Source organism: Ruditapes philippinarum, unplaced genomic scaffold, assembly GCF_026571515.1.
Source record: "Ruditapes philippinarum isolate M1 unplaced genomic scaffold, ASM2657151v2 ctg3472_1_1_1_1, whole genome shotgun sequence".
Lineage (NCBI taxonomy): Eukaryota > Metazoa > Mollusca > Bivalvia > Venerida > Veneridae > Ruditapes > Ruditapes philippinarum.
The window spans coordinates 31463-56680 of NW_026852735.1; the positions used below are offsets into that span (position 1 = coordinate 31463).

General features: G+C 35.1%; 1 protein-coding gene across 1 annotated transcript in view; it reads left to right on the forward strand.

The window, feature by feature from the left end:
• LOC132722710 (uncharacterized) overlaps positions 1-25218 on the forward strand; it is a 136736-nt gene that overhangs the window by 20664 nt on the left and 90854 nt on the right. The window contains 31 exon segments of the mRNA XM_060707239.1: positions 1117-1314; positions 1752-1961; positions 3284-3430; positions 4230-4391; positions 4740-4889; positions 5588-5692; positions 5868-6009; positions 6471-6610; positions 6775-6992; positions 9439-9631; positions 10030-10218; positions 10726-10923; positions 11269-11482; positions 11735-12081; positions 12380-12610; positions 13598-13741; positions 14264-14432; positions 15201-15376; positions 15757-16018; positions 16577-16770; positions 17326-17412; positions 17884-18123; positions 18413-18574; positions 19398-19566; positions 19959-20293; positions 20731-20844; positions 21642-21757; positions 22391-22631; positions 22842-23033; positions 23725-23889; positions 24433-24714. Coding sequence (XP_060563222.1) covers positions 1117-1314; positions 1752-1961; positions 3284-3430; positions 4230-4391; positions 4740-4889; positions 5588-5692; positions 5868-6009; positions 6471-6610; positions 6775-6992; positions 9439-9631; positions 10030-10218; positions 10726-10923; positions 11269-11482; positions 11735-12081; positions 12380-12610; positions 13598-13741; positions 14264-14432; positions 15201-15376; positions 15757-16018; positions 16577-16770; positions 17326-17412; positions 17884-18123; positions 18413-18574; positions 19398-19566; positions 19959-20293; positions 20731-20844; positions 21642-21757; positions 22391-22631; positions 22842-23033; positions 23725-23889; positions 24433-24714 — 5892 coding nt within the window.

Below are 25218 nucleotides of genomic sequence, written 5' to 3' on the forward strand. Positions count from 1 at the left end.
TGTTATTGTTCTATAAAAGCTTGAAAACAATCATTAAAAGACATTGGCAATCTTATTTTCATGTTTGTCACAAATACGCCGGAATTTTCTAAATGACAGAAAATAACACAGAAAACTAGAAAATGACCATAAATTTATAAAAGGCTATTTCAGTGTGTATGGGTGTTTTTTAAAATATTAAAATTTGATTTAGTTATTAGCTTTTTATCCTGGGATTAATTTGAGAAAATCTAGATCTAATAAATATATTCATTTTTTTTCACTCCGCAGCGAGAATTAATTTTGTATTTTTTTCTATTGTCTTGATATTGAATTTATGTGTGCATGCGTACATTTTTACATGTTATAATCATAATTGAACGGTCAGTATTTACGCATTTAACTTTTCAATAAACTAACATTCTATGCGGCTTGCATAGTTTTATCCCCCATTTACGTCACATCCGGTAAGGGAAGTAACTCTTCCCTGACTGTTATCGCTTAAATGAAAGGGTCTATAAATGATTGTAATTTTTTTTTTTAAGAGAGCTGATCCACTTCTTTTGTAGAATTAGAGGTTTTTGATATTCATTGCATTAAACTTTATTGAGAAATACACCAATTTGTGCACCCCAGCTTGTTTCTTTTTGACTTCATTTCTTTTGAAAATGTCAATATTTCTCTTTCCTTTATTGTTGTTTAAGAAATAATATATCCCAAATAGTGATTTTATCGTTAAATAACATCACTGTTTTGAGTTCGGATGCGAGGAATAATATGACGATGGCGTAGCCCGAGTGATATAATGAAGCAATAAAATCACTTATTTGGATATAGTATTTCGATTCTAACATGACTTCAACAAATAAATGTTGCCGTACTTGATAGCACAGCAAAATTGTGCCTGATTTGTTTCCATATTTATTTTCAGCGCATCGGATTTTTAGTGGTTACGTCATGTGTATAATGCTTACGGCCCATGTCTAAATATAGAAAGCCAAACTGTGCATCTGTTGCATAATAACACACACTTTCTGTTCTTTGTTCAATAGGGAAAAATGCGGGTTGTGTTAGAATTAATAATAACTTATTGTATATAAGCATTTAATCATATCTCTTTTTGTTTCGTCACATCAGGTGGAACATACAATAACGGAACAAACCTTGTTCAGGAAAGTGATTGTACAAATTGCCCGCAAGGATTTTATTGTCCAGAGGGATCGACTAATCCAATAGAGTGTCCACCAGGCTTCTTCTGTGCTCTTGTCGGGATGTCATCTGGGGCTCAAACCCCATGTCCTGCTGGTACCTACAGTAATGGAACTGGGCTGACAGGTAAGACTATTTTTAAGCTGTTTTGTTGGCCTGAGCACATAATTTTATAATCATCATTATTAAATATTTCATCAGTTATAACACACTCATACACTTTATACATTTAGTGCACTTACACAAAATGTACATGTAGTAAAATGTACATCTACAAAAATATGTATGAGGTTGACTGTTCCTTAATAAAAGTATTAACATAAATACCTAGAAAATGAAAACTTTGGTACCGTAACCATGGTAACTTACATAAAACTGGAGGGAGATCAACTACAATAGAGACAGGAAAACAATTTTGTTAAATAAACCTTCACTGCTTATGTTAACTTGATGGTTTATTTGCTATGGGGATAGATATTCTTAAATGAAAAATACCAAAATATTCATTTCAGATATTTTCCTATTGTACATATTTGATATAACAAGCTCATATCTATTTTAAGCTGATGCACAGTGTATAGACTGTCCAGTGGGCAGCTATTGTCCTGGTGGTCAAGAGAATGACCCAACAACGGAGCCCGTTCCATGTCCGGCTGGAACCTATAACCCATCAATAAAAGCAGTAGATATTGTGAACTGTCATCAATGTGAGAAAGGGTTTGCTTGTAACCAAACTGGAATGGATGATTCTACAATACTGCCATGTAAAACTGGTAAGGATTATTGTTTGTTTGCATTTCTTTTTTTTTTTTTTTTTTTTTTTTTTTTGTATGATAAATGTAAAAAATTTTTTTTTGGTTAGAGAATATTTATGCCCCCACAATGTGGGCACATATAGCGTTGCATTGTCCGTCCATCAGTCTGGTCAGTCCGTCCGTCCGTCCGTCCGTACGTCCGAAATCTTGTGAACGCAACTCCTTCTTAAACCGGATGGCAGATTTTTGCTTAAAACTTACCAGGGATGAACAACCTTAATGTGTAGATGGTAGTAAAGGAAGGAATTTTCGCTGCGACCAAATTTAACAGAATTATGGCCCTTTGTTGATTTTTTCACTAGATACTATGTAGAAATTTTGTGAACCGCAACTCCTCTTAAACCGATGGCAGATTTTGCTTAAACTTTACAGGGATGAACAACCTTAATGTGTAGATGGTAGTAAAGGAAGGGAATTTTTGCTGCGACCAAATTAAACAGAATTATGGCCCTTTGTTGATTTTTTCACTATATACTATTCCATGTAGAAATTTGTGAACGCAACTCTTTCTTAAAACCGGATGGCAGATTTTGCTTAAACTTTACAGGGATGAACAACCTTCAGGTGTAGATGGTAGTAAAGGAAGGAATTTTCGCTGCGACCAAATTTTACAGAATTATGGCCCTTTGTTGATTTTTTCACTATATACTATGTAGAAATTTTGTGAATAACCGGATGGCAGATTTTGCTTAAACTTCCAGGGATGAACAACCTTTATGTGTAGATTGTAGTAAAGGAAGGAATTTTTTGCTGCAACCAAATTTAACAGAATTATGGCCCTTTTTTGATTTTTTCATTATATACTATGTAGAAATTTTGTGAACGCAACTCCTCTTAAACCGGATGGCAGATTTTGCTTAAACTTGCTTAACAACCTTAATGTGTAGATGGTAGTAAAGGAAGGAATTTTTGCTGCGACCAAATTTAACAGAATTATGGCCCTTTGTTGATTTTTAGTTTTCAACTTGTGGCACATGTAGTCCAAAAAATATTTGACCTAGAGTCATAAGATTGACAGAACAGTGGCGTGTGGGGGCATCCGTGTCCTATGGACACATTTCTAGTCATTTTAAGCTTTGCTATTGGTAAGAATTATGGTCATTGCTTTTTTCCCCATTGTTTATGGTACAATAACTGGAACCATTTAGTTTGACTAGTTTATTATCATAATATTTCGCTTACCTAGAAGCTATGGTGACACAAAAAAAATATTGCCATCTGCTATTAAAATTTAAAATTGTGACCTTATAAGTTCCTATATATATTTGTTTTTATTTTAGGATATTATTGCCCTTTTGGAACCATCGAGTTTGACCAGTTCCCATGCTTACCTGGCAGCTATGGTGACACAAATAATTTGACGTCTGCCGATGAATGTAAAACATGTCCTGCAGGATGGATCTGCGGCTGGGCTACCACTGATTTCGGTGAGACTTTTTAAAATTTCAGTTATTAGACATTGCTATTATTATTTTTAAACTTCCTGCTCACTCTTTTCATTACAGTTAAGAGCAAAACAGTTTCTTTATACTTCATGCTCACTATAATCATAAATAGTAAAGAGCAAATCAAATGTTTCATACTTTCTGTTCACTGTTTATTACCAGCACTATGCCTCAGAAAACAAATTTTAAAAACAATTCTTAAGGTATGTAAAACATGTATTTTTTAATGTTTCAATAATTGATTAAGAGCAAGTAATATGTTAAACAACTAAAGAAATTAGACCTGAATGTGCAGTGATGTGTCGTAAAGGTAGCTTAATTTAAGCAAAGTAGTATTTTGACTTCCATACAAAATACTAATTCACTATAATTATACCATTTGCCAACAGAGCAAGCAAAAGAAACTAAAGATATTTCATACATAACAAGATAATGAAAGGAAAAAGTTTTTGAGAAATAAAATTAAAAGCATTCTTAGGCATAATGGGGCATTAAAGTAAAGAGCAGAATAGATATTTTATACTTTTCCCTGAAGTGAGGGCATCACTTTGTCCCTCCGTCTGTATTCATTGTCCTTAATAGTAAAACAAGCATAATTCATTTCCTGCTCACTTTAACTGTAAATTTTACTTTTATACTTTATGTTCATTTTTAGTTCCTCCTCACTTTTAAACAAAGACTATAAGATACATTTCATAGAACTCTGATCTTTTTATTCATGATATGAATGGGCAAAATATGTTTTGAAATATTTCATCTTGTTTCGTTTAAATAATTTCAGGTGACCATTCCCCTCCAGACCCATGTGCTCAGGGTCATTACTGTCCAGAGATGACCACTGCTCCTGACCAGTATCCTTGTCCCGCCGGAACATTTACAAATGCCAGTAACTTGTTCGAGGAATCACAATGTACCCCATGTACTGCAGGCTATTATTGTACAGGTAATATGACATGTAATAGTCATATAGAGGCCATGAATAAAGATTTTGTGTGATTTTTACCAGGTTTTGTGTTATTTTAATAAAAAGAAATACAAGCTGATATCAAATTTCAGGGGCTTATGACTCTCTAAGCTTACCTCTGGATCCATGCATGTTAAACTTTCAATACTTTTATTCATTTGACATCTGCTGTTGGATTCAACTCCCCCAATAAACAAGAAGTGAATTTAAAAAGGATTACAAAAAATCTTGATTTACTTGAGTAAAATAACATGCTATTTTAAAAGAAAAACCTTTGATAATATAGCATTGTATTTAGTTCTTCTTCTTCCTTTTTTACCCCACTAGGTGGCAATAAAGAAGAGTCTGGTATTTGCCCTCGAGGCTACTACTGCCCTCTAGGGACAACAATCGGCACAGAGTTTGGATGTCCTAATGGTACTTACAATGATGAAGAGGGACTCACTACCGTAGATGATTGCAAAAACTGTACTCAAGGTAAGAATTGTTATTGCATTAATAATGTGTTTCTTTGGTTTACAGATTTGTTATGCCGTAGAATCTCCCTATGGCTAGTTTATATGTATATATTTTTATAGCTCGATTGTAAAAGGGTATAAAGTTATATGTAAATATGAAATATTTTCTTAAAATTTATCAATGGTTAAATTTTAATGGTTCCATAATTTTACTATCTATTCTTTACAGATATGTAACATAAGAATGTCTTTGATATTTAGCACACTTGTACATAAGCCGGATAAAATTTCCTGTACAAAATATTCTGCCATTGAAAGTTTTATCCATAAAACAATGCTCTTGTGCATGTGCCATTGGCTTTTAATGCAATTTACTTCCATATTAATTTTACAAGATACTTTGTAGTATTCTTTTAAAAAATTCAAACAATAATTTTTCAGGAAGATAATACGGCTTTAATACACTTGAAAAATATTTAATAATATATTTTTTAGGAGAATATTTTTCAGGAAAATATTTGAAGGTTTATTTCCTTCTAGACAATATTGTGAATATATTTCTCAGCACATTATTATAACTACATTTTTTGGGACATTATTGCCAACACATTTCCCTGGACAATATGTCTGAATTTTCAAGACAATTTGTTAACTATATATTACAGGACTTAAATGCTATTTTATTTCTTGGGACAATATTATGATTATTTTTTTCAGGACATTATTGTGAGTTTGCAGTAAGTTCGACAACACCCTGTGCACAAAGAACATATATGCCTTATGGTGTAGACCCATTGGGAAGTCTTACAGCACTCCCAGTTGGTAAGTTTTACAATCTTTTTCATAGAAGAGCCTCCATTTTATGTTGAAATTTAAGTAACTGAGTTGGTAATGGTTTTATAAACTATATACATGTTAATGATGCAACCCTCGATATGTTATTATATCTTTAACTTAAGTAATCTTGTAACGAACGAAATTTCATTTTTACTTCCAGGTGTACCAGCTAAACGCCAATTTGAATGTCTGACATGTCCTGGTGGCTCCACGTGTTTAAATGGAACAATAGATCCGGTGCAATGCACCACCGGTTTCTACTCACCAGATGGAGCTATTGAATGTACTGTTTGTGAAATCGGGTGAGTGAATTTAAAGCCTCTATATTAATAGTAAATCTATTGGACATCAAATGCAAAATACTAAATACTGATATAAGCACCACTCCTTAGGCCCTTTCATGGTCTATGTCTTTTTGTGCTGGGCATACTCTGATATGGAAATCCGGTTGCGACCCCGAACAGTTATGATGTAAGGTGACGCACTCTACTAAAAAAAAAAAGAAGTTGTTTTTCAAGTGTCAGTTCAAGTTCGCAGGTTAGATTGATGGTTATTGATTTTACAAGACTATTAGCATGTAGGATGTCATGTGACCCCACCAGCAGTTAAGTAGCTGTTATGTGAATGCCGAGGTATTTCCTTACTTACCAATATTTCTTAAGGGAATACTATTAAACTTTTATTGAAATATGGCCAGCAAAGGTCATAGAAGGTATTTTTATGGTTTTTAGTAAATTCGTTTTTTCATCTTGTGTTATTTCAGACATTATTGTGATAACTTGACGACTTCAGAAGATGACATGAGAAACAACATGAAATGTCCCGCAGGTCGATACTGTGTGGCGGGACTTTCTGCGGAGCCGGATGCCGTTGATTGTGCCACAGGGCATTACTGCCCAGAAGGTGAGTTTGGAAGTTTTTATGTTTTCAAGTGAGTCGGCAGACTCTTATGTGTAAATTATGTGATGCTGCTTTATAATAAATGAAAAGGGTGAAAACTCTGTACATTAAATATTAAAATAGCAAACTTTCGGTTTTGTATTAAGTTTATAAATTTTCTTTTGAAGCTACTGTGGAGATGATAAATTGTCCAGTCGGTACAATGAGGACAACCGTTGGTGCTGGTGCTGTGACTGACTGCGAGCCATGTACAGCAGGTTACTATTGTCTGGAAGAGTCTTCAGGTACAACCGGAGCGTGTATTGAGGGATATTACTGTCCAACCAATCTGACAAATCCATATGGAGTAAATCCACCATACATCGGGTCGTATGGTAATGACATGGTAAGAACAAATTTTCATGTGCAGTAAATTCCACTTATAACAATAATATTTAGTGGACCGTCAATTTTATGTTGTTATATCTGGATATTATTATGCCCCCACTTCGAAGAAGAGGAGGTATATTGCTTTGCACTTGTCGGTCCGTTGGTCCGTCGGTCCGTAGACCAAATGGTTTCCGAGTGATAACTAAAGAACCCTTAGGCCTAGGAACTTCAAACTTGGTATGGTGATTGGTCATGACCAGTAGATGACTCCTATTGATTTTGGGGTCAAGGGGTCAAAGGTCAAGGTCACATTGACCTTGTAAGCAAAAACGGTTTCCGATCAATAACTAAAGAACCCTTAGGCCTAGGAACTTCAAACTTGGTATGGTGCTTGGTCATGATCAGTAGATGACCCCTATTGATATTCGGGTCAAGGGGTCAAAGGTCAAGGTCACATTGACCTCTTAGGTAAAAACGGTTTCCGATCAATAACTAAAGAACCCTTAGGCCTAGGAACTTCAAAATTGATATGGTGATTGGTCATGATCAGTAGATGACCCCTATTGATTTTGGGGTCAAGGGGTCAAAGGTCAAGGTCACATTGACCTCTTAGGTAAAAACGGTTTCCGATCAATAACTAAAGAACCCTTAGGCCTAGGAACTTCAAACTTGGTATGGTGATTGGTCATGACCAGCAGATGACCCCTATTGATTTTGGGATTAAGGGGTCAAAGGTAAAGTCACATTGACCTTGTAGGTAAAAAACAGTTTCCGATCAATAACTTAAGAACCCTTAGGCCTAGGAACTTCAAATTTGGTATGGTGATTGGTCATGACCAGCAGATGACCCCTATTGATTTTTGGGTCAAAGGTCAAGGTCACATTGACCTTGTAGGTAAAAAGGGTTTCTGATCAATTAACTAAAGAATGCTTAGGCCTAGGAACTTCAACTTTTGTATGATGGTTGGTCGTGACAAGCAAATGACCCCTTTTGAATTTTGGGTCAAGGGGTCAAAGGTCAAGGTCATATTGACCTTGTTAGTAAAAACGGTTTCTGATCAATAACTAAAGAACGCTTAGACCTAGCAACTTTAAACTTGGTATGGTGATTGGTCATGACCAGCAGATGACCCCTATTGATTTTGGGTCAAAGGTCAAGGTCACATTGACCTTTTTGGTAAAAACGGTTTCCAATCAATAACTAAATAACGCTTAGGCCTAGAAACTTCAACCTTGGTATGATGATTGGTCATGGCCAGCAGATGACCCCTATTGATTTTGGGGTCAAGGGGTCCAAGGTAAAGGTCACATTGACCTTGTAGGTAAAAACAGTTTCTGATCAATAACTAAAGAATGCTTAGGCCTAGGAACTTCAAACTTGGTATGATGATTGGTCATGACCAGTAGATGACCCCTATTGATTTTGGGGTCAAGGGGTCAATGTCATATTGACCCTGTACTTAATGAAGGTTTCTGACCAATAACTCAACAACTCAAGTTGCCTTGGTTGATATTTTTATATTGAACTAAAAATGCTTTTGGTAAACACATTTGAAGGTCTTATGTAATATAACAACTTGGCTGTTATTAATGAGGCCTACATGATTCATAAAATTTATGCATATATTATTTGGTAAGATTTGTAATAACTTAAATTGCTGCACACAACCTATGGGGTCACAATAATTATTACCTTGTGACTAAACATGACCAGAAGATACTAGATAACCCTTATTAATTGTTATTTCACTGGGTCAGAAGTCATGCATTATAACCTGATCACATGACTAATTGGCTGCTGATAGGGGGCATACTTGTTTTACAAACATATCTTGTTATCTCTGAGAGGCAATCAATTTGAAAGTAAGTCGGGACCGTTGCTTCATCATTATAAGCAATATATCATTATAACCGTATATGGAAATATCTGTATATTTTTCTATCCAGCATTGTAAAAAAAGGTCAGTGTTTTTAAGGAAGTGATCCCTTGTTCCAGATAGGCATATAATGCATGGAGAGGCATCCAAGGTCTTTCAGTATCAATAAAGCTTGATATTCTCTGTTTTGCAGTAATGGTATCTGTGAGATGAAAATATCAATAATGAAATATGGATAGTTATATAAATATGCTTACACTTACATGTCTGTACACCACAAAGTATATCAAAAATAATAAATAGAACATTTCAATATTTCATTTTACTGTATTGAGTAATATTTCAGATTTTGAAAAAAAGCAAAAATTCCCATATGAATTAATCCTTACCCCACTAAAATTGTAATATGAACTTGTCCATTTTTAAATCTGGACAAAACCATTCGTCATTTTTTAGGGAGTATTATATTGAATAATTAAAAATGCAGATCATGATCGAACGGCACATCTGTGTCAGCTGATCTTGGTCTGCACTGGCCGCCAACAGCAGACTACAGGTTATATAATGTTATAAACATGTTTACAGTACAAGTGTCCGGAAGGTACGTACACCAACGTCACGGCCACTCCGGATCTGGCGAGCTGTCTGGAGTGTCCCGCAGGTTACTTTTGTGGCCTAGCAACCAATCAACCGGAAGACTGTACTAGAGGTTACTATTGCCCAGCAGGTTCAGAAAAACCGACACCGTGTCCAATTGGAACATACGGAAACGATACAAGTGAGTTAGCTTTGTTTGACCTAAGAACTTTCATAAACTGACCAATGAAATTTTTTCTACATTTCGCCACCTTGACAATTGATCTTGGACTGGTTAATTATCCGGGAAAGAAAGTTAGGCAGATATACCACAGAGATATGACCAAAAACTGAGATTAAAATTTGCGTAAAAACAAAATCCTTTGTATGATTGTACACTTTTTTATGATAGAAAAAAAACTTTTATAAAACCCACACTTAAGTGCCTTAAAAAAGTAGTAAGTCAAATATCATATGCCAACATACGCTGCATTATGTCGTTTTTCTTTTACAGGAAAGCCAGATATCTTTAAATGTCATTTTAATGTATAATCCTACTGTAAAAGTATTTTGATCTAACAATTTCTATCATTTTCACAGATTTGGTGGCATTGGACAAATGTACTGACTGTGACCGCGGCTATTATTGTGACGCCCCAGGTTTGACCCTACCGCGTGACCAGTGCGACCCTGGATATCTGTGTTACAGTAAAGCTACGACATCGACTCCCACTGAGGTGGCCACACAAGGGGGAGAACTCTGCTCTAGGGGAGGCTACTGTGTTAGAGGTGAGTTTATACATTAAGTTCATACATTTGAGCAAAAGTTTATTTTATTTTTACTACATCAAGTTGCCTTGGGAGAATTTACATGTAGTACTAATGGAGATTGCTGTGTGCATGAAATATGTATAACTAAAAAAAAGATCTTCAGAAAGGCAAATAACTATTGAGGAGCACTTTTGCGCCGGGGGAGGCTATTTTGTGGAGTAGTTTTAAATAATCTCTTCAGTAAAGGAGATGTCATCTTTGCTAAGACAAATCTTTGTGCTTATTGTATTTAAGTATATAATAATATGAGATATTTTACAATATTTGCTAGAAATCTGTAGTTATTTATAGAAAATATCTTATCTTCGATTAATGTTTATGAAGTCAGTAATCAACTACAAGATATCATGAGTGTAAAGGCTATTCTTAGTAAGCAATTAAGTTGAATATTAATGTTCAAATATCCTTTCCTTTGGAACAAAAAGTGATTTTATCCTTTGTGTGCTATTTTCCACCTATTTACAGGATCATACGAGGCCGCACCTTGTCCCCTCGGTACCTATAGCAACATCACAGGAGCAATAGATACGTCAGAGTGTACGACCTGCGACCCGGGATATTACTGCAGCAGTGTCGCAGGTGGCGAGCCCACTGGACCGTGCGCTGCTGGTTTCTATTGCGAACAGGGGTCGTCTAGTGCATACCAGTTCTCAGCTCGACCAGGTATGTTAAGAAAATGTTTGACTGGTTAAGTTACGAAGCCCGTGTAGCCAAGTGGTTAAAGTGCCATGCAACTAAATTGGCAAAATGCATCTACAAAAAATGTTTTTATAGTTTAAAAGTATATAAATAATCACACTTTGTATGTAGTATGCGAAATTTGACAAAATTTATTATTTTCAATGCTAAAAAGTTGCAAACAGAGTAAGAAAAATTTTCCTGTTGTAAGTATTTTCTGTGGATTATGAATAAATGTATTGCCAGATACTTTTTGTTTGAATAATTGATAAAGCTACAATATCATTGACTGTTTTGTTATAACAACAAGCTTTTCATTCCTATTTTCAGGTCACTTTACAAATGAAGGTGCAAGAGCAGAAGAAGAATGCCCGATTGCGACATACGCACCATTCTACAATTCCAGCTCATGTAGCATATGTCCGGCTGGTTTCTATTGTCCAGATAAGGCCATGAACTATACCATAATTTGTCCGGTTGGAACATACTGTCCGGAAGGGAGCTACCAGTATTATACATGTCCTCCGGGAACATTTTTGAATGAGTGAGTTTATTTTTGCCTTAGGTACTGTGAGTCCACTAAAATTTGTGGGCATAAAATTTTATGACTTTGTCACAAAGCACATTTTTGTGGGTTGATAAATTTATGAAAAGACTGCTTTTGCAAAACAGTAACATGTAAATAATGTAATTCTGAATAAATTTACAGCAGATAAGTTAACTAAATTGTAGGGAAAGTTTTATGAACCAGAAAAATTTTGTTAAAGATATTGAAACTCTGTTTTCTTTGTTACAGGACTGGAAAGTCAAGCTTGAGTGACTGCGTAGACTGCCCGACAGGTTACTACTGTCAAGACAGAGGACTATCTGAGGTAACGGGGCCCTGTAAAGCTGGTCATATTTGCTACTTGAATGGTCTCGATGACGACCCTGTGTATAACGATGATAATTCTACCGGACTTACTATTGTAACATATGGTGACAGGTGCCATCCTGGCTTTTATTGCCCGCAAGGGACGACATACATGGTCCCGTGTCCTGAAGGAACTTATCGTGAGCATTATAGCGGCGCTTCCGTTGGCGATTGTACAATTTGCGACCCTGGCAAATATTGTGATGGTACAAACAATACAGGGGTTACAGGTGAGTTTTCTAGTATTTTCTAGGTCAAAGGTCAAGGCTTAAAGGTTATGTAAAGGTCACGGTAAAGGTCACAGTTAATTATGGACATTTAATAACTTGTTTATTACATATCCTGATATTGTTTTATACTAATGTGAAAAATGATTGATTCTATGAATTTTTTACAATTTGTGCTTTTTTTATGCCAAATATACATTTTAAGGTAGAAATTTAGAAAGATTTATTTGTTAAATGCAAAAGATATAAATATGGGTAGACATAATTTTATTCATAACTTTGAAATTAATTTTCTTTGCAGGTGACTGTGACCCAGGATATTACTGTAACAATGGTTCACACATTGCATCACCAGTCGACGGCATTATTGGAAACATTTGTCCACAGCATAAATACTGCCCGCAGGGTGCTGATGTTCCGAAATCATGTCAAATTGGTTACATGGCTAATCGGACAGGAATGGATGCATGTGAATTGTGTATAGCAGGATACATCTGCTATCCGGATCAAGCACCGGTATTATGTCCGCAAGGTAATAACCATTGTCCACATAGTAATATTCTTTTGCAATATCCATACAGTAATAACCCTTTTTCTATATCCATACAGTAATAACCCTTTTTCTATATCCATACAGTAATTACCCCTTTTCTATATCCATACAGTAATTACCCTTTTCCTGTAATTGTCGATACAGTAATAACCTTATTCATATATCCAATCAGTAATGATCTTTTTTCTATATCCAATTACTAATAACCCTTTTCCTTTAGTAACCCATTTCCTATATCCAATTACTCATTATCCTTTTCCTATATTCATACAACAGTAATAACCCTTTTCCTATATCCATTCAACCCTTTTCCTGTATTCATACAGTAATAACCTTATTCTTATATCCCAGCAATAATAACTTTTCTTCTATATTTATACAGTAATAACCCTTTTCCAATATCCATACAGTAATAACCCTTTATCCATACAATCCTTTTCCTGTATTCATACAGTAATAACCTTATTTTTATATCCCAGCAGTAATAACTTTTCTTCTATATCTATACAGTAATAACCCTTTTCCTATATCTATACATTAATAACCCTTTTCCTATATCCATATAGTATTTACCCTTTTCCTATATCCATTCAGTATTTACCCTTTTCCTATATTCATAGAGTAATTATGCTTTTCCTATATCCTTCTGCTGATTCAGAAATCATTTGTGATGAATTTTCATTAACTTGTGAAGAAATAAGTTGTTACTGGTTAGTTATCCAGGAAAGTTGGTTGAGTAGTTATCCAGGAAAGTGGGTTGTTTAGTTATCCAGGAAAGTGAGTTGAGTGGTTATCCAGGAAAGTCGGTTGTTTAGTTATCCAGGAAAGTTTGTTGGAAAGAGTGACTGCGGAGATATAACCAGAATGTGTTAAGATCCGCATAAAAACCAAATTGAACAAATCATAAGTTTGATATTATATAAAGAGGCTTTATATGTTAATTGTTTATTTTTTGTTGTTTTTCAGGAAAGTACTGTGTGGCTAGTACTGTACTTATTCCAATAACAGCAGGTACTGACTGTCCAAAAGGAACTTATGGTGCAGCAGAGGGACTTGAATCTTTGGATAATTGTACTGCTTGTGATGCAGGTTTCTATTGTGAAACTGCTGGTAATTATCTCCCTTATTGCCTTACCTGGGTTTTTTATTACCTCCCCTGTTACACTTTATTATCTCCCTTTCATTGTGAAAAAACGGTTTTTGTTAATGTGAAATTTTTTGTAAACTGTATTTTAAATTACATGGGTCTATTGCCTTCATTATTTTTATTCATTATCTCCATTTCACAACAAAAAAAAGATGTTCTTTTGTTAAAGTAAAATAAATGTTTTATATGCAAGATGAAATATATATAAATTGTCTCCCTTGTTGCAGTTTAATACCTCCCCTTATAGATTAATGTGCTAAAGAGCACAAAAAGTCTGTGCATTCTCCCACACAGTTATAGTGCAACATTACCTTGAATCTTGAGAATTTTTTTTTTTGAACTAAGAAGATTTTTATCATTTTCTAAGAAATCAACCATCTTTTTAACAGCTTTGTTTGAAAGCTATGTTATAAAAATAGTATCACATATTTATAGACAAAGAAGTTAGATGATTGATAATAGTGTTTGGTTTCGTTTCTTTTCAGGCTTAACAAATGTAACAGGCCCCATAACGGCTGGTTACTGGGCACTGACTGGGGCAGAAGTTGCAACACCGGTTGTTGATGACAATCCTGATTATGGACTTTGTCCGAGGGGCCACTACTGTCCAGAACAGTCCACCTATCCCACACCATGTCCGGCAGGCACATATGGGTAAATATCTAGTTTAATTTTCAAAAAAAAGTTGTAACGACACTTTTACATTGTAGACTGATGTTTTGATGGTATCTTGCACATTCAAGAACCATCCATGATTAGGTCCAATCAAATGGGGCTTTCATCATCTTCGATTTTTCAGTTTTAGGCGATCTTAAGGAATTTCTTTTTTCCCTATTTTTGAATATTGTTCCTTCTGGCCAGTTTGGGTTCAAATCCCAGCTAAACAGAGAATGCTTTCATAAAAGAAAATATTTAAGCTGGTTTGCTGAAGGTGGTTAATGGACATTTAAATAAATTACCATTCTTCAAATAAAATCTGGTTGACTTAAAACTTAAAAATGAGACAGCCAGGTTGGGCACTTTGGTTGGGTTTTATGTCAATCATTTTTTTTTTTTTTTTTTTTTTGGGGGGGGGGGGGGGGGGGGGAGAGCAGGGGCTTTGTATTATCCAATCATATTTACCAATGTAATGTCTGCTATATTATAGTTACTGAGCAGCATGTATAGTGAGAATAAACAATGCAGCTCTTCGGTTTCTAAATAAATTTACCAATGATTCCACAGAGAGGTAATGCCATGTGAATTTGGGCAGGGCTTATCAGCTAGTGACTTATACTAGCTGACCAATAGCGAGTCAATGTATTACAGGCCTCTTCCAGTAAAGCTGGGACAAAGACACATGTTGGATGTTTGAAAGACGAAAAATCATTGGTTAAAATCTTTGCATGAACATTTTATATTTTTGTTAAATCTACGTTTCAGACCGTCAGAATTTGTTACGTCATTAGCTGGTTGTGTAGACTGTGACCCAGGTTACTATTGTCCAACATCGAACATGTCAACGACTGGTTCCCAGTGTACAGCAGGATATTACTGTACAAGCAAGTCCTCGGAAGCGGCACCAGTCAATGCTAGTTTCGGAGATATTTGTCCAACAGGTAACTCTAATAACATTGTACTGTCCGATGTATATATATGAATTTAAATCTAAATCTATAAAGTTTATAGGCTTTGTGGTTGTATGCCCAATTGTCACAGAAATAATGAACAGTATTATTTTTAATATTCTTTTATTGCTAAAATCTATACCATACATAAATGAAATGTAAAAGTTTGATTTTTTTCTGGTCATGTTATTACCGTAAATTAATGCTGTAGAAATAATAGAGAACAATAATTTATTGGTATGTATATGAACCATATGGTGAGGTGTCAATTTGGTCACCTTAGTGCAGAAACGGGATAACTTCTTTTAAATTTCAATGGAAGTTAACCCATTACTGCACGATAAGTGAAATGTCTTCTTGCGTTTCTATAGGTCATTACTGCCCAATTGGTGCCTCAGAAGCCAGTCCTTGCACCGCGGGAACATATGCCGACACAACTGGCAAATCTTCCTGCGATCAGTGTCCGCAAGGTTTTTACTGTCCATTGAACACAACAGATCCAATCAGTTGCCCAATGGGATATTACTGCATAGCAGGCCAGGCTTCAGAGGCTGTGTACCCATGTCCAGTAGGGAAATTCAACAACCTGACAGAACGTTACCAAGCCAGTGATTGCGTGGATTGTCCACCTGGGTACGATGAGAATTTAAAAAAAAAAAATTGCCAACTTTAAAATAACTTCATTTCACAATTCATTTGTAATTATATTATACTTGCTTTTGTTCTATAATGTAAGAGAAAACAAAATTCATTCACGTATTTGCACAGATATTGTTTAGACTTTACAAACTTTGTATGTTGTGGTTTTAGAGGTTTTGTCAAGTGTCATTTAAATCTAATCAAGATATAACATGTGATGCCCTCATCTTTATTGCTATAAAATAGTGCACGGAAGGGCATCTGAGGTCTTCCTCCACCAGTAAAGCTGGAACGTCGCGATATGACCTATACTGTGTCAATGTGATATAAAACCCCAAACAAACAAACAAACAGAATCAACATGATACAAACAAAATAGAAGAGTGGCATTATGCAATAAATTCTTTGTCAATTTTTTTATCAGCTTAATATGTAAATTTTAAATCAAGTTATATACACTTTTCAGCATATGTTTTGTAAAAAATGTATTTGAAATTCAATTTTTTAACTTCAGGTTCATTGTTTTGTTCATTCTTTTCTCCTTTTCTTCAGATATTATTGTGACTCCCAAGGACTGGGGACGCCAACAGGTCAATGTGACCCAGGCTGGTACTGCACAGGGGCATCTGTTTCAGCACAGCCAACAGTTAATGCACAGGGGGGTGTCTGTGTGGCAGGAACCTATTGTCCAATTGGAAGTGCATATGCCATACCATGTGACCCAGGACAGTTCTGTGCCAATGACGGTAAAATTTTGTTGTTGAGAAAATAAATACTTTTAGAGTAAAAAAATAAGAATTTTAAAGATAGTTAAAGTACCTTGCATGTTTTTAGTAAATAAATATAATTATGATTGTTAGAAAAAGATGCAGAATGATAGAAATAGTATATCGGTTGCATTTCTATCATGTTGGAATTGTTTTTTCTATCCTACTTAGTGAAAGGCTTTAAGGGCACTTGTTCCTATCTGTTTCAAAATAACCAAACAAAACAGGAAATAGATATTGAGTAAAGGTTCAGAACCTAATAAGGGCCTCTGTTGCCAAGTGGGTTCAAATCACTGTGGGTTCGAATCCCTTCATGGACTTTGGTTTCTGCCATGTTAAGAAGCTATCCAGCTAACTAAGGTATTGTCAGTGGTTTTACTCGTATGCCATGCCATCTCATGCATGAAATAATGATTATAGGGAACCTAAGGTTTTCATCCAACCAGTAAATCTGGAAAGCCATCGTATGAACATATCTACATTTCTTGCTTTAATATACAAATGTTTTAGCATATTTATGTCTCTATTTTCCAGGTCAGGATAGCAGTAATGGAACATGTAGCGCTGGGTACTTTTGTTCTGGCTCCTCAATTTCCGCAACACCAACAGGACAAAGTTATGGTAATTGAATTTTTATAGTCTTCTATTAATATACTGTATAAAGTGGTAAAATGAGCCACTCAGAAGTCGTGGTGAATTTCCCAAATTGACAAAAATTGCTAAAATTTTATCTAGTGTTAACATTAACCAACCTGTCATTACAGTCTACAGTAGGTATTCGAGATTGCCGATTCACTAATATTTTCTCATACGAAATGTCTGGATTTTTAATTTTGACATGTGGAAATATCCAGGATATATACAGTACATTCTCTACCATTGTAAATAGATTAAACTTTAATTATTCAATAATTATTCAATAACTTGTACAAAAAAGTAAGTACTTGGATTTTAATTTCACGAGATTGAATTGTGGTTGAGAGGAAATAACAATTCAAATTGATTAAGGTGCATAAACTAAATTGGTACTTTTTTTTATAGATGTATGCTGTATATTTGTTACAGAGGAATGCTAAATGATTTCAATTACAGGTGACATATGCCCGGCTGGGAAATACTGCCCGGAAGGAAGTCCAGCCGGTATTAATTGCCCTCCAGGGACCTTCATGAACACAACTGGTGCAACCGCAGAGTCTGAATGTTTCCAGTGTACGCAAGGATATTATTGTGACGGGTACGGGAACACGGCAGTTGACGGGCAATGTGACGAGGGCTATTTCTGTCCTCCAGGCATGAATTCTTCAAATCCAGCAGAAAACATATGTGGCCAAGGTAATATAATAAAACATATTAACTAACCAGTTTTAATAAAACATAATAACTTACCAGATTTAACAGAACAAGAAAATGAAAAATTTGTTTGATTTTCAGAATATTCTGTAATTTACGCAATTTGCTACAGTTCTCGTGTTCCTGAACTTGGAAATTGCATTTCTATTTCATTTTATAATTTATTTTGAAAAAGTTGAAACCAAAGTCCCAATTTCCCTCACAGACTATTTTTAGTACTGCTATCCTACAAATTAAAGTTGAATCATTCTTTTCCCCTTTATTTTTACAGGACATTACTGCCCGATGGGTAGTCATGAAGAGATCAGATGCTTGTCAGGTTTATACCAGGACGAGACGGGACAGTCAACATGTAAGATGTGCCCAGAGGGATACTACTGTGATAATGCCATTGCCCCGGTCATCCTGTTTAATAATACCATCTGTCTCCAAGGTAACAAAAGAATAAAAAAGCAAAGATATTTTATTATTTTTGTTTATACATATTAATCTTTAATACATGTTTAATAGTGGTATTGGGGTGTCCATGGCCTAATACATGTTTAATTGTGGTATGGGGGCGTCCGTGGCCTAATACATGTTTGATTGTGGTATGGGGGGCATCCGTGGCCTAATACATGTTTGATTGTGGTATGGGGGGCATCAGTGGCCTAATACATGTTTGATTGTGGTATGGGGGGCATCCGTGGCCTAATGCATGTTTGATTGTGGTATGGGGGGCATCCAAGGCCTGATGCACGTTTAATTGTAGTATGGGGGTGTCCGTGGCCTAATACATGTTTAATTGTAGTATGGGGGCATCCGTGGCCTAATACATGTTTAATTGTAGTATGGGGGCATCCATGGCCTTATACATGTTTAATTGTGGTATTGGGGCTGATGATTATAACTTTAAAAACCTTGTGTTTTTTCCTGAAGAAGCATAAGGGCTGTAACTGATTGGGGCATGCCCAGGGCACATCTCTTTGAATACCATAGCTTTTATAAAGCAAAGTAGTATTTTAAATGCTCTTTACCATTAACAGAGATTGGAGCGAAAAGTTTGTGTTTGTGTTTACATATGTGTATATAGATATCTTTTTATCTTAAATAGTGTTTACAACTAACTCAAATATGGCCAAATAATAAAGTTAAAAGTTTAAACTGTCACAATACCCGTTACTTGATACAGTTTTAAATTTCAGACCTTATCTGTTGATGGACGCAAAACCTCATTATTGTATGTCATAAAAGTATTTTTTGCTCTAAAACTTTAGGATACTATTGTCCCAATGGAACACAGTACAGTACACAGTTCAGATGTCCGGTCGGAACATATGGTAACAGTACAGGTCTGACTCAGATATCAGAATGTACACCATGCCCAGGCGGTTATTACTGCGACCAAGAAGCTCAGACTACCTACACGGAACTCTGTAACGCAGGGTAAGCTTCAATTTACTTCCATTTTAAACAGTAATGATTATCTGATCATTAATCACAACATAAAATTGACACTAAAAAGTATTGTGAGAGATTTCAACATTGACCAATTAATATTTTGTTCATATCAAGCGTTCCAATGCTGGCGGGGATGAAAATATAATAAAGTTTGAAATATGTTTAACCCTTACCCCTCTTATTCTCTTAAATGGACCAGCCCATCTTTCGATCTGGACAGAACCATTCATCATTTTGAGGGAAAGTTTCTGAAATAAGCTGTGACTGAATAGACAGTTGCCCCCAGCTGGCTTAGGGGTTATGATAAATGCATTGCAAGTCTCCAGATGAGTTTTATTACAAAGAATAACAATCACAACATCGATATTTTTAAACAGGTACTACTGTCGCCAAGGAGCTGAAACTGGCACGCCAATGGAAGACGATGACGCCTACCAGTGTCCAGTCGGCCATTATTGTCCAGTACAAACAAGCGAGCCTCAAAAATGCCCAGCGGGAACGTATTCCAACAATGTGCGTCTTACTGCAGAATCAGAATGTACAGATTGTCCTGCAGGGTCATATTGCGGGGAATTAAACATGACAACAACCAGTGGACTGTGTTATGCAGGATATTATTGTCCAAACGGTTCTTCAAGCCCGACAGAACTAGACTGCCCCAAAGGTCATTATTGTGGAAACGGGACTGGTACACCATCACCTTGTCCAAAAGGTAAGACTGGTTTTATTAATGAATAACAGTTTATAAAAACAGTTGTGTATAAGATTGTGAAAATATGCCAGATAATGCTGGAAATAATTCGTTATAGAAATACCTGAAGTCTTCCGCCACCAGTAAAGCTGAAAATTCATACAACCTTTATACAGTGTTGAAAGAAATGTATATGAAAACCCAACAAAGTCATTAGTTTGTCCCACTTGAAATACGAAACGGCATTATACAGATACAAAATAAAATAAAAGAGTTACACAGGATGATACAATAAAGTATAAAGTTCCTTAAAACCTTCTTAAATTTTGATGGTTAATTCACCATTAAAAATACAACCATAAATAAAGGTAAAATTTAAACATTTTTGTTTTAGTTTTTACAAAAGTTGATACATGTGCTAATAACATTAATAAATGATTTTGTTGATTATTTTACAGGCACATATTCAAACCAGACTAACTTGATGTATCAAACAGAATGTGATGATTGCCCTGGAGGCTACTACTGCTTGGAGGAAGGTTTGACTGAGCCCAGCGGTCTTTGTGGCGAAGGTAATGTATACCTTAAAAAAAAAACTTTCCGTTTGACCGAGCCCATTGATCTTTGTGGCGAAGGTTATGTATACCGTTAAAAATTAAACTGGCTGTTTGTTTGAGACCAAAGGTTTCTGTGGCGAATGTAATATATACAGTAAAAAAAATAAACTGACAGTTTGTCCGAGCCCAATGGTCGAAGATAATGTATACAGTAAAAAATTAACTGACAGTTTGACAAAGCACAGCAGTCTCTGTAGCAAAGGTAATATATACAGTAAAAAAAAAAATGACGGTTTGACTGTGCCAAGCGGTCTCTGTGGCAAAGGTTATGTATACAGTAGAAAAAATAAATTGACCATTTGACCGAGCCCAATGATCTCTTTGGCAAATTTGATTTTCATTTTTAGCTTGATTGGCGTCACACTTAGGTTAAGTTTCTGTATGCAAGTTGGCATTTCCAAAACTACTGAAAGGAATAGGTTGAAACTTCACACAATTATTTGAGATCATAATAGAATGTCATTTTCCAAGGACCATAACTCTTAACATGGGTTTTGAACAGATTGTGGCCCTTTTTAAACGTAGAAAATTCTACATTATCAAGGCTCCTGTTTTACTATTAAGCACTGAGAATTTGTCAAGCAAGTTGTCTTACAATAGCTCAATCATGTTCTTATGATTATTTTTGCAACAAATATTTATGAAATATATTGTGTTTCCTATAAATATGGGTCTTAATTCTTTTTTTAAACAAAAAGAAGAAAAAAATGTTTGGTATTTATGTATAACAATTTGTCTATTTTATATTATAGGGTACTATTGTCCTGTGGGAACTATATACCAGCAACCAAACACCACCTTCTGTCCTGTAGGACATTACTGTCCTAACGGATCATCCCAGGCCTTACCATGTACCAATTATACAGAGGTAAGCGTAACAATTCATATTTTGTAATTTTAGTGTTAAAGAGTTCCAACTTTTAATTGTTTGTTTTTTTTTGTTGTATTACTTTATGCTCCACTGTTAAAAAGAAAAATACATCAAAGAAAAGAATGATAATGTAAATCCAAACTTCTGCCAAGTTTATGATTAAAGATAAGAGTATTTGATAATTAGAGGTAGACTATATAAACATTTTATATTTTGATTTTATTTAGATATAAGTATAGGTCTTATATGCTTAAAATTTATTTGAGGTAGGCGGTAACATTTATGTTAATATAGAGAAAAATGATAACAAAAATAATGCTGAGGTAGGCTGTAACATTATTTTTTTTTCAAATTGATAATTATTGAAAGAGGTATGCAGTACCATATTAACATTACATTTGTAAATTTTAGCAATTATAGGTCAGAGGTGGGTGATTAAGGTCGTTGTTTGTCTAAATTAAAAAATCTTTTTGTTTCAGATTCACCATCCACCCTTAATAAGTCTGGAGGTGAGGCACAAATTTTAGAAAAAATAAAGGGTCAAATAAGTGGAAGATTTATTAAAACAAAACAAATGTGTGACTTAAATGTGAAGTAATTTATATATATAATTATTTTTCATTTTTCAAGGTCAACCATACACATGCTGTTGAATGTAACCAGTGTCCGGCCGGATTTTATTGCGACTCCGCCATTGGTGAGAAGACGGTCTGTCCGGCTGGATATTATTGTCCGGCTGGAACCGGTCTTGACTGGCAGGCGTGTCCTAGAGGTACATACAGTAACACAACCGGATTACATATGCAGAGTCAGTGTACACCTTGCGAAGCTGGAAAGTATTGCGAAACAGAGCACCTTACTGAACCCACAGGTATGATGTTGATAACATAATATTTTGCTCATACAAAAATAATGAGAGAAAATAGATGTTGAAAATGGTAAAAGTAAATATCTTGAAAAGTATGTTTGGAAAGATAATTTAATCTATGGAAAGGGTTTTTCTAGTTACTTTAACTTTTTGAGTGGTTCCACTTTATTACTCAGCATAACTTTTAATGTTGTTTTCTAATTGGTCAACCAGGTGATTGTGCGGCCGGTTATTACTGTACGTCCGGAGTCGACATGCAACGTCCAAATGGTACAAACTCTGGAACTGGAGATATATGCCCTCTAGCGCACTACTGCCCAGCAGCCAGCCCTATGTACTTACCATGTGAGAACGGCACCTATGCCAACAGTCTTGGTCAAACCACCTGCGATACTTGTGTACAAGGTGAGAAAAATTTACTTTCAGTTATGCAATTTAAGGTAGTTTTACTGCAATGCTTTCCCGCCAAAAATTTGCTAACATCGGCCAATACCTTAATAACTTGGTCATTTCCGGAACGTTATTTCTTCGCTATCTTCGGTATATAATATTTTTTAGCAGTTTATGACGGAATTTTGTAAATAGCGATAAAGGATGAGTGATTGTAAATAATTCTATGCCCAAGACTTTGATAAAATAATGTTCCGGATAAGCTCTAACTGATTTGCTATGCTATGGCTGTTGTTAGAATTTTTAGTTGGGAAAGCAATACATAAAGACTACCTTAAAGATTCTTATCAATCATATGTTAAAACATCATCTTAGATTAATGTACTTACTGTTTATAAATGATTACATATTTTTTGAATGTCCATGGATAGATTTTCTTAATAATTTTTAAATAATTTTATTCAGGGAGTTTTAATATGTCCAGCTATCTTACGGAAAGTCAGTGGTTCTACTCAGGTCCCTGTTCGTGCCTGAAATAATGCATGGAAGAAGAGCACCTGAGTTTCTTCACCAGTAAAGCTGGAAATGTTGCTATATGACCTATACTGTGTTGGTGTGACATAAAACCCAATCAAACCAACACATTTAATATATTATAGAAATAATTATATCAGTTTAACATTTCCCTCTGTGTTATAATTAACAGGTCATTACTGCCCAGATCAGACAGATGATTATACGAGTTTCCCATGCCCTCAGGGACACTATTGTCCAGACGGTACCCGGGAACAGTTTGAGAACCCATGTCCTAAAGGAACATTCAATAACGCTACGTATGGAACCAGCTTGGCTAACTGTTATACATGTACATGTAAGTATTTTACTTTTTGTATATACATGTATGTTGCTTCCTTACATACAATGAAAATACTAGTACATGATGATTATTTATTTAATAGTAGGGGCTTCAGTGGGCAAGGGGGGGGACTAGAGTACTAATGAGTATAAATAGAATTAAAGTTCACAGGTAAAGGGTTTTTTTGGTTCGTTTTATTTATATTTTTATTTATTTTATTTTTTTTATTTGTTAATTTTATTTTTTTTTTTCTTTTTTTTTTTATTTTTTTTTTATTTTTATTTTCTTTTTTTTTATTTTTATTCTTTTATTTTTTATAAGGGTTGGGGGGGGGGGGTGAGGGGAATTAAAAGTTTTATATAAATAGATTAGATAGATAAACAGATTTTTAAGCAAAATTTGAAAGATTTATATAAAATTCAAATAAAACGTCAGAATCATTTTTCCATTTTTTTTTCCCAATTGATAATATGTATTAAACGGTATGTTGTGTTTTTATGCATACAGTTAATGTGAAGGAAAAAAAAAACAAACTATTTTTTCAAAAACATTTTACAGCGGGAATGTATTGTCAGACTGATGGCTTGTCAGATCCTACCGGCCTGTGCTCGGCCGGTTACTACTGCGATGGTGGATCCGAGACTCCGACCCCAACCGGAGCTGGTGGCGGATATTGTACATCCGGTTACTACTGTCCCGAAGGTTCAACTGAAATGACACCATGTACGCCAGGGCATTTCTGCGCATCTGATTATTTGAACGAAACTTCTGGTCCGTGCCAAGATGGTTATTACTGTATTTCCGCGGCAACGATTGCTAACCCTACTGATGGCACAACAGGTATGTTTTTATAACATATTTTTATGAAATTTGTAAATGTTTGTTGTTTTATTTTATTATGATGATGCAAAAGATTACCTGTTTTAGATAAAAAAAAATCATAAATCAAGTTCTTTTAATGTTTACAATCCGATGATGGTTCTCAGTCAAGAATATACAGTAAACTTCACATATAGCAAACACGGTTATAGCGAACTTCCGGTTATAAGGAACAAAATTTTTTGGCCTGAATTTTACCCTTCTTTATTTAATGTAAAAAATTACAGTTACAGCGAACACGTTTATAAGGAATTATCGCCTATAAGGAACTCATTTTTTAGTCCCAATGCCATAAAAAGTACAGAAAATTACACTTTTATAACGAACTCCAAAATATCGGCTATCCAAAAACAGATCACGCATTTTCTACTTTCGTTTTCATCGCCACAGATTAAAACTTGGCCAACTGTAGCGGATATATATTAGGAACAAATAATGATAATCTTCAGAAGACAAGATCTATTT